General features: G+C 28.2%; 1 protein-coding gene and 1 pseudogene across 1 annotated transcript; one reads left to right on the top strand and one right to left on the bottom strand.

Moving 5' to 3' along the window:
* Positions 1 to 1,509: 1,509 nt before the first annotated feature.
* LOC124934641 (aspartic proteinase CDR1-like) lies at positions 1,510 to 2,193 on the bottom strand. The gene has a single exon (XM_047475163.1). The coding sequence runs from the start codon at positions 2,191 to 2,193 to the stop codon at positions 1,510 to 1,512; it is 684 nt and encodes a 227-aa protein (XP_047331119.1).
* Positions 2,194 to 9,300: 7,107 nt separating this feature from the next.
* Positions 9,301 to 10,955, top strand: LOC124934640 (annotated as a pseudogene).
* Positions 10,956 to 11,462: the final 507 nt, after the last annotated feature.

Genomic DNA, 11,462 nt, shown 5'->3' with positions numbered 1-11,462 from the left:
AACATCTGTAAGAAACTTCTTACAATGAAGTAAAAAAAATTCTAAAATTTTGGTATTTTTGCTTGGTGAACGATTTTTTTACTCTTAACTCGCCTGTTTTCGACCAAGAAAATTAGCCAAAAACCGAGGGCTTGACCTATCATCCGACCGAAAGAAAGAAGGAATTGCCCGATCGAAAGGTTGAAGAAGCGACCAAGGAAATCGATGCCCGACCGAGAAAAAGAGAAGAAAGGAGATCCTTCGACCATGGCTTGATTTAAGGCCAAATCCATATTTTTTTTATATAAAGTTATCAAGTTATATAAAATTTTCAATGTTATTCATCAGCTACTTATTCATAGTCACACTTAAACAACAAAAACCAAAAAGACAATCAAGTGTGCTTTACTAAAGTTTAAGATGTTGTAGTTTAAAAACAAACCCGATCAATAAAACATATTGTCAAAAAATATGAGGTGCAAGTCTTAAAGGGTAAACATAGCCTTAACCATAATCGATTTCGTACTGATTGAGAATGAGTTTTAGTGTAGTAATTGAAGATGACAGCCAAGGTCCCTGCATTGGTTCACTCCATCGACGTCTTGTAGTTGAGTGACTGCACAGGTGTCGGAGTCGTGACTTGCAAACACATAGATAGATAGATAGATAGATAGATAGATAGATAGATAGATAGATAGATAAATGGTGATTTTTAGATTCAAATAAATCATGATATCAAATTTATAATATAATTAATCTTAAATGATAGAAACAATTATTTAGTTATTGTATTTTAAAAATTACTTTATTTTGTTTTGTATAAATGAAAGTTATAGATGTTTAAAAGACATTTAGCCTTAATATTTAATTCATATGATAGCTTCTTATATTAACAATAATAATATAATTTATATTATTCTTGGTTGTGACATCTCCATTATTAATTATAAAATAATATTTAAATTCAGTAGAGTACTTACAAAGGTGTAAGTATCATTATTTAAAAAATAATATTTTCAAATTATAAAAAAAAAAATTATGAAAAATATATTTTAAAATATTAGCATTTAATATATATATATAACTTGTCAATTTACCGATCAAACTTTGAACTATTGTGTTTGGATGAGAAAATAAAATAATAACTCAAATTATTAATTACTTAATTTAAAATTTTAAGATTAATTAAATTTGTGGAATCATATAATTTTTTAAAAATAATTTCTAATTTTTATTTATTTATTACCAGAACTAAGTTTTATGAGAAATAAAAATCAAGTTAATGTATTTTTTTGATAGTAAATGTACAATAAATGAGACTTATTTAAGAACACAGTATACATAACATTAAAAATAAAAATACAACATTCTTTCATCTACATTATTTCGAAAAAAATTATTATAAAACAAATTATTGATACACATTCAAATATACTATAATTATCCTTCCATATAATATAATTATTCAAATTTGCTTCTCAATCAATACTCATTTTATTCTGTTCAAACCCTAAATTTGGGTAGCAATGATTAATGATTTGAACAATTCACTGCCCTAAAAGAAACACTCTTATTCTCAAGATCATATCCAATCATGTAATCCATTTGAAACAAACTCCCAATTATAGTTTCACCACTATTGGTTGGGTTTATCGCTAGGCACCATAAGCCGTTATCGTTAATAATTGTATTTCTCTTTGTCAAAACTAATTCAGCACCTCCAGAAAAATAGAAAATGAGAGTAGGAAAGTTTGGATCGAACCTGTAACAATGTTTTAAATGGTCATTTTCAAACGGTTCGGCTCTAATCACGCTTCTTAGTGCATTCTTCAATTGTTGATACAAAACCATCGGTAAATAAGACAGTAAAGCGCCGGTATCTAATATGGCAGGACTCCTAAAAGAAATTCTCGTATAGGTTTTCTCATGACCAACCATGATGGGAAATACCATATTTTCGACACTAATCCCTTCCAATGTTATATATCTGGATACCAACGGGGTGCTGCGTCCAGACACGATTGCGCTAGCCCCAAAGCTGATCTTGCTTCTTGTATTTATTTTCAAATAATGAACTAGGCAGTACGCGAACTTACCACCAACCATATCGCTAAGCTGACTTATTAATGAGTGAGGCCCAGCTCCGAACCCAGCAATGCCAGCCATAGTCTCATAGTACTCACCAATGTTGTTTTTTGAACACCCATAAACCATTTTTCGAAAGAAATTGTTTCCCAATTTAAAAGTTTCCAAGGCTAGATCACCAGAGCTGGAGGAATTGTCCAAATATTTAAAAGTGTATGTACATTTTCCATATCTCCATTCACAAGTTTTAGCTTTGCCCAATTTTTTGCATTCTTTTCCACCACATGTTAATATTTTATAGGACCGTGATCTTTTCGAATTAAATTTGGGTTGAGTCTGCCTGAAACAGTTGACACAGGGGAGACATTGAGTCCATACTTTGCTGCTTCCGGTGTCGAAGACTAACAATTGCTTGATGGGTGGTGTGCCAATGGAAATCTCTATGAGGTACTCATAGTAAATAGATACGGAAACTGTTAAATCTATAGAATTAATTTCATTCGAGTTATTGTTGGGGAATTTTGAGATAGATTTCGCGTTATAGAATCGAGAACTAGAGCGAAGAATGGCTCGTTCTAGAAAGTTGGTTTTGTTGGTTGATGAATCATACAACGAAGATTCAAGTGAATCTCGATGAATGAGATAAGTAGAAAAACTTATTAATTTTGAAGTATTTGAGCAAGAAACAGATAAAAATTGTAATACCACTACTAAAATTACTAGATAGTTGATAACAATGCTTACCATGATGAAATATATAAAAGGAGACCAGGTAGATAAGAGATGAAATTTAAATATACAACAATGGTTGAATTTATAGATGTAAAGGAATAATTAAAATATCAATGCTATATTACTACAATATATGTATATATGTCAAAAATCTCTAAAAAGATTAAGTAAATTATCTTAATGTAAATGTAATCCGCACTTCTAGTCTATTGGTAACAAAATGTGGATATCCTCATCTCTTGAAGTTCAGGGTTCGAACTCGTCAGACGATAAGTTATGTTTTTATTTGTTAAATCGTTAGTTGTGTTTGCGGGCTATATTTTAAGTCGAGGGGATTAGTCGCACTCCAAACACAAACAAAACTAGCGTTCTAAAAAAAATCTCAATATAATATCATTGCATATATATATATATATATATATTTATATATATATATATATTTAATGTTATTATTAGTATGTATTCTTAGATTTATCCATGAATATTGGTAGATAATTTGGAGAGCTAATTGTTTTTCTAAAAAATTTACGAGTTAAATAATTTGTTAAGAGACGTGTTTTTGTTTTTTGTTTTTTGTTTTTGTTTTCAAATTTTGTAATTTTATTTATTTCTTTTACAACTAGGAGTTCGATAATGTGTTCTTAATAGTTTTTGTTGATGGATGTTGAAGATCAGGGCAACCACTACATTAACTCTTTTCAATTCCAAGCAAATCTTTCATAATTCAAAACCTAACTCATTGATCACTTAATCTATAATTAATTTGAGGTTCTACTTTAAGTTAAAACTCAACTTCACAACGAATTCATACATTCAAATCGAGATAGAAATCAGTTGTTCAAAAATTTTGACTGTTCAGTTTTTAATTATAACAGGAGGTTTCAGTATGGAGATAATTTGAAATGCCAGATTTGATCAGAACTCTTATAAATGACATATTTTCATCCTGTTTGAGAGAAAACACTGATTTACAGTAGGATTCAAGGAATTAGAAACATGTTCTATCTGAAAACAAATGATAATTATAAGTTTGTAGATAATTTTAAATGCAAATCTTCAAAAATATAATAATTGGTGATGATTTTGAGGAGTTGGTGATTATTTTTGATAAAAAAAATTTAAAAGGTATTAATATAAATAAATAAAAAATAATAGTTTAAAATAAAGAATATTTTAGTATTTTGATTAATGAAACGAGTGATGTGATTGTTGAGAAGTGATTAATTAAAAAATTGGTTTTGCTTAAGTTTTTTTTTAAACTTAAAGAAAACAACGTCATACTTACTGTTTGAAATTAAATGATCAATCAATTGTTCTTAATCACTTTTAATTCATTAGGAGAAATATCGATTTAGGTTAGACTCAAGGACAAACAAACATTGATTATATTAAGATTCAAGCAATACGGTTTTCACCTTAACTCATTTGAAAACTGTAAATTTACTTTGAATATAACCTTAACCAAACCAGCCTTAATAATTTTTTTTTTCATTAATAAAATTAAAATATGGAAATAAATAGTAGGATATGTTTTTGTCAGTATTTTTGTATATAATCTTTGTTGTTTGTTTTTGTTAATGTTACTTATTAGTTTCTTTAAGGTTTTTTTTTTTTATTATCTTTTAATTATATCTAGTGTTTGTCTATAATTCAGAACTCAATAGATAGGAAGGGAATATTAGAGGGACACGTAATTTGTTTCCATTGCCTTTTTCTAAATTTCTTCTAAATATCATATCTCATTTAATTTTTCAATTTCACCGATATTAAAATATGATTTAAGTTGATTTTCTTAAAATATTAATAATAATAAAATAAAATATATTCTTTATTTAATGTTTCTATAATATAAAAAGAAAAATATTTCATTACTCATTTTTTTTCTTCATGAAAACCACACATTTTCTAGGTTTTTGTTGGCTTGGCTACATCTACCGATAAGTTAAACTTCTTGAGGATGTCATTTGAATCCTAGATTTTTGTAGGTTTTTTTTTATCTTCTTCTTTGTGAAAACTACACATTTTCTAGGTTTTTGGTGGCTTGGATGAATCTACCGGTAAGTTAAATTTTGTGATGCTGGCATTTGAATCATAGATTTTGAAGGGTTATTTTATTAGGGTTATTTGAAATTTGAATTAAATAAATTATTAAAATATTTTAGTTATTTAAAATATAAATTTAATAAAGCATTTTGATATTTTAATATTTATTTTCACATTTTCAAATATTATTTTTATTTTTTTTAAAATTCATTTAATATAATTTTTTATTTTTTAAAAATAAGTAAACTTTTAAAATTATATAACTTAAAATTGCCAGAAAATAATAACAATGCTGACCATGATGAAATATATAAAAGGAGACCAGCTAGATAAGAGATGAAATTTAAATTTACAACAATGGTTGAATTTATAGATGTAAAGGAATAATTAAAATATCAATGCTATATTACTATAATATATGTATATATGTCAAAATTCTTTAAAAAGATCAAGTAAATCTTAATGTAATCTCCTATTTTAGTTTAACGGCCACATAATGTGGATATCCCAGCCCTAAAGTTCTGGGTTCGAGCTTCTCAGACGGCAAATGTTTATTGTGTTTGCAGGTTATGTTTACTATTCGAAAAAAATCTCAATCTCAGTGTAATATTATTGGATATATATATATATATATAATACATATATATATATATATATATATAATACATGCATAGGGGATCATTCTTAATGCTTAATGTTATTCTTTTTGGAGGGCAAAACGATTTAAGCGTCATTTCATTAAAAATTCTCAAAAATGGAAAAAAAATTACGAGTTTAAGAGATTATTCTAGATAGTCCTAGAATGATTTTGAAGTCGTAACATTCTGAATAAAAGCTAAAAAGCTAAAAAACTAAAAACGTAAATGAATTATCTGATTATAATGCTTTCAATTCTAGTGAGTTTAAAAAACTATAAATTCCAGTTTCTACAGATATTTCAGTTCTGCTCCGTGCTTGGAATTCTTGTCCACGTTTCAGCGAGGGCGCTGCAATTCGATACAATATCTTTCCATAACTCTTCAACGCTCCTACGGGTTCTGCCATATACCTTTGTATTCCGTTCTTGCCAAATGTTATACACCACTACTCCAAAGCCGCACTTGAACACGCTTGTTGCAAATTTATTTCTCTTGACTTTGAGTAGTGCTGCATCTTTGATTTCATTCCATTCGCTCGGGAAACTGATCAGCTCCAGACTTTTATAGAATATGTCCCAAAGTTCTGAAGCAATACAACAGCTCCCGAATATGTGATCTATTATTTCTTTATTTCCTCTACATAGAAGAAAGCTCGTGTCAGGGATGCTCATATACTTACTGATACGATCACGAGTGTTGAGTCTTTCCTAGAATGCGAGCCATATAATGAACTAGTGTCTAGGGATAATCTTCGTTGACCATACAAGAGTAATTTTATAGTTAAATTGGATTAATTTATCAAATAAAATCCTATAAGTTGTAGTGATATTTGAAAAAAAAAATGGAGAATATTTTTTGTTTTTGTAAAATGTGAGTTGAATATATAAAACTAATTTCAAAATTATAAACTCACAAATAAGAGATTTTGTACAAACAATTTATTGGAGAAAATAGACATCAAGTCAACTTTATAATTTGTAGCTCAAACACATTACTCATCCATTAAAGTTCGAGTCACCTAAAACACAACAACAACAACTTGACTAGTTCTAAAATCATTTTATTGGATAAATCACTATTTTACAAATATAAATAATGTGTATGTAAGCATTAAAACTGAACAATGTATATTGGTTTGAAGATACACTACAACAAAATATAGTTTCAGCAACGCTTATATGCCCACACATAATATGCGTGGGCAAGAGAATAAAAAAGTTTTTTTTGCCAACCTTTAAAATATATACTAACAACTTTTATTGTTTTTTTTTTTGTTTTTTTATATATACTTGTAGACATCTTTATAATTTATTCACTTAAAATTTTAATATTTTTAACTTTATAAATATTTTATTTCATTATTTTAATTTTATAAATAAATTTTATTTAAAACTTTATTAATATTAAAATTTAATTATTAATTTTTTATAACCTAACTAACCTTATGTCTTTTAATTAATTATTATTTAAATTTAATATAATTATAAAATATATATATAAACTAAATATAAATTAGATATTATATTATATTAAATTAATATTTTAGATTTTTTATGAAATTAAATATTTAGATATTTGAATCTAACCTAATTTAATTATTTTGTTTTTTTTGTTTTTTTATATATATTTTTTGACAAACTTATAATTTAATTACTTAAAATTTTAATATTTTTAACTTCATAAATATTTTATTTTATTATTTTAAATGTTTTATAAATAAATTTTATTTTAAAATTTTACTGATATTAAAATTTAATTATTAATTTTTTATAACATGACCAACCAACCATGTCTTTTAATTAATTATTATTATTTAAATTTAATTAAATTAAAATATATAAAAAAAAACTAAATATAAATTAGATATTATATTATATTAAATTATTATTTTAGATTTTGTATGAAACTAAATATATAGATATTTTAATCTAACCTAAATCAATTATTTTATTTTATTTTGTTTCTCTCTTCCGAAATGCTTCGCGGAGGCTCTTGCGAAGCAGATGAATCTCGTGAATCTCGTGAAGCAGATGAATCTCGTGAGGAGCGACGAAATCCAACACCGAGATCAAGAGAAGGAGCTTCTAAATAGCTGTCTCCTAATTTGGCGGTGGGCAGCAAAGGAAAGATTGAAGCCGACTCTCGATTTGAGATCGAGTTGTCTTCATTGTTGCTGGTTAGGGATCGAGTCTAGTTAGGGATCGTGTTCGTATGCTACTAATCATCTTCTCCGCTACTGGTTGGAAATCGATTTGAATGGAGACATACCTAGGCTGCTGAGAGATCTGTCGTTGGCCCTAATATTGGTCCTCAAGGTACATACCAAGGGCATGATGATACTGTGGAAGATGTGCAGTTTTTCCCATCAAGGTAGGAAGAGTAGTATCTACTATCAAGACCCTTGATCTAGGGTTTTTTTGTTGTTCTTGAACATACAAGGACTATACATGTTTATTCTTTCTGATTTTTTACATTTCTCTCTAAATATTCTTGCTCGTTTTATAGAGACCAATAACTTTACATGTGAACTTGTGTTACAATATCTATGAACATTAAGTCCACTAATTTAAAAAAATGTCAGTAGAAAAAGGTTGTGAACTGGAGAATTATCAAAATCTTGTTTTATAGTTCATACACTTGTTATCAAAATCATTACTCTCACAAAAGTATAGATCACGTTTGCTGCAATAGGAACTGTCTTCCCAAACTCCAGTTCATAATGAAAGTCTAGACTAGTGAAATCTGGAAATTTAGCAAATATGGAGCACTATTTTTATGCATTTTGTTTTTGTTTTTAGTCATAAAATTGTTATATGGATCATCTTTATTATTATATATTTGCCAGGATATTGCCGTTCAAATTTTATCATCATGGTTGCTTGCCTTTTTCTTCTGTCGTATATATAGTTATTAATACTATTTTATCTGACTCTCTTTTGTACTAAAGTGGGCAGGAAGTCTGTAAGTCTGTAGCGCTGGTGATGATTCCTGTCCGATATTATGGGATGCAAGGTCTGGTTTTAATCCTACTATAAAGCTAAATTTTGTTGTAATTCACTTCACGAGCTTAATAGTTTCAAATTTTTCTTAGAATTGATTATGATTATTACTACATGATCGGGACAATAAAATCTACTAGGTACTGCCTCAATAAAATATACTATGCTTTGGAACCAGACTTAGTACTTCTGAAAAATGAGGCAACTATTTTTTAGGATCTTCTTTTGTGAATTAAATCTAATTGTAGATTTCAATTGAAAGCGATGAGATCAAAAGTTTATCTTTTTCTTCATCACAATCTTTACTCATTTCATATTATGGTAATAAAGGAGCACAACCATAAGCATTTATTATAAAATGCATATATACTCAAATATGAAAAGAACAAAATATAAATGATATTTTATTCTTATCATCTTGCAAGGTGCAAACACAAACATTACCCAACCTTTTGTAATATTATCCATCAATACATAAATGATATATACAATATTTGTTTTGATGATGATAACTAGTGATAACATCTAATAAATAAGTCTAATAACATGTTAGATTATAAATAATATATAAGATTTCATGTTTGTATTAATTGAATTGTCATGGAGGTTGCTAGTCAATTATACGAACTACTGAGGAAAAAAGAATGACCCCCTATAAAGCTATTCAAGTTTAAAATAACCATCTAAATTCCTGTTTTCTACTTAATGTGACCGCTTGCCATTTTTGGTGGAAAAAATCCCCATTTTGCTCAAAGAGAATGACTTATTTGAAACCCTACTTTATAGTCTACAATAATTTCATTCTGTTTCTTGCCTTGATAGAAATGAAGGATGTGGGTTTAAGATCCCTAAATCCTTACATGCAACATTATTACCAGTTCACCTTTTGCTTACAGTCCTGATCTATCAATGGCATTCACTTGTCTTTTCTGCAGGTTGAGAAAGCTCACGATGCTGACCTTCATTGTGTTGATTGGAATCCACACAATGTTAATTTTATTCTGACATGGTATGTAATTTTCTTGCCATTATGTGATTTTTCAGTGAATCTGTTAGAAGTTAAGTTAACGCCAGTTCTACTTTCTGTACATGAGTGTGTAACTTCATTGATGTGTTGCTGAGTATTTTCTATAGTTTTTGATTCCGAGTTTCATTTAATTTGCATGGTATTCAACAGATCGGCTGATTATACCATACGCATGTTTGACCGTCGAAATCTTAAATCTGAAGGGGTTAGATCACATGTTCATGTATTTGAGGGTCATGATGCTGATGTTCTCTGTGTACACAGGTTTGTAATATATGATCAGTTATTCTTTTTTTGTCGATTTATCTGTTGAATAATAGCTTCTGACAATAAATGAATTGTAGGTTGATTTTTACAATAGCTTCTGACAACTGTTTCAATGATTTATTATTATTGTTTTTTTTGCAGTGGTCTCCAGACAAGTCATCTGTTTTTGGTAGTTCAACCGAAGACGGTATTTTGAACTTGTGGGATATTTAAAAGGTCTAAAGTCTAATCTACTAAATTGTGCTCTGATTCTTTTTAGTTTTTTATTTCTTATGCTAGGCAGTTGCAGACATGTTTTTTAATGGCACATCTGGTTGCCAAAGTGAATAAATCAAATTTCCTAGTGAATCTGAGTCTTATTTTAAATATATTTTTTTTGTGGGAGAGTTTGAGTTATCTGCATTCCTTGCTATTTTTCTTGTGCACATTTTGAATTTTTTCCTTTCTTATGCTATTATGATTTGATTCTTTATGGGAAGTTGATGTTACATTTCATTTCTAGATTTTCTGCTAATTCATAGTCTGATTCACAATTCTAGTTATTTGCACTGATAAATTCCATTCATGTTCCAGATTGGTAAGAAGCAGGAAACCAGTGGATCAAGATCTTCAAGTTATCCACAAGGCTTGTTCTTCAAACATGCAGGGCACAGGTAAAACCATTTTTCTTTTTCTTTGTTTGCCTTACAGTTGGCGAACTTTGTAATATCCAAGTGGGGTTTACCTATTAGAATGTTTATTTGTGGGTTGTGGCTCTACTTGTTTAATAGTGTTAGTTCCCCATTTATGTTGTTCGATTCTGATTTGAGGAACAAGTATTTATTTTATATTCTTTTTTTTTCAGAGACAAAGTTGTTGATTTTCACTGGAACTCCTGCGACCCTTGGACAATCGTCAGTGTGTCAAATGATGGAGAAAGTACAGGTGGTGGTATTCTCTATTTACCTTATTCAACAATTACTCACAATTTGCTTGGCTTTTCTTTCTTTCAACTAGTAATAATAATTAATGATGCCTATTTTGATATTATCCTTTGTCCACGCCATCTACTACTGTCAGAGTAAGTATAAAATTTTTAGGTTATTGATGCTACATTCACACTAATATGATAAATATTTTTAATACATTTTCTAGATTTGGTCAGCAAATAGAATTACTGACCTGGACAAAAGGCATGACATGTAAGTGTCCTTGAGGGTTATGGGCTGAAAATCAGAACAATCATTTTTTGTTGCATCAATAATTTATTTTTCAGGTAATTTTTATTATTTATCAACAATTGTTTCTAAATAAATAATCCAACAAGAATTCATATATATATATATATGTTATTTGATTATGTTTGTGTTTTATACTGAGGTGGTTCCTAACTAGATAAAACATGATCATTGAATTGAAATTTCAATCAATAAAACAACAGTTCATCAATAAATATAGATTAAATTGAAATTGATTGAATTTCTTTATACATAAACATGTTGTTTTATATATATTTACACGTGAGATACTTTGAGTCAATCAATTTCAATTTAATAATACAAGTTTATTTTAGGAATACTTATTTAGGTTGTAAGAGACAATAAAGTATTAGAATAGATAGAATGAGGAGTTATTCTTTTAATTAATCATATCTAATGCATGATTTTAGCTCGTAGTAGTTTGATTTTTGTTGAACTATTGAATCTAAAGAAT

The sequence above is a fragment of the Impatiens glandulifera genome, chromosome 4 (genome assembly GCF_907164915.1).
Source record: "Impatiens glandulifera chromosome 4, dImpGla2.1, whole genome shotgun sequence".
Lineage (NCBI taxonomy): Eukaryota > Viridiplantae > Streptophyta > Magnoliopsida > Ericales > Balsaminaceae > Impatiens > Impatiens glandulifera.
The sequence above is the reverse complement of the archived record's forward strand: the minus strand, read 5'-3'. Positions and strand labels throughout refer to the sequence as shown.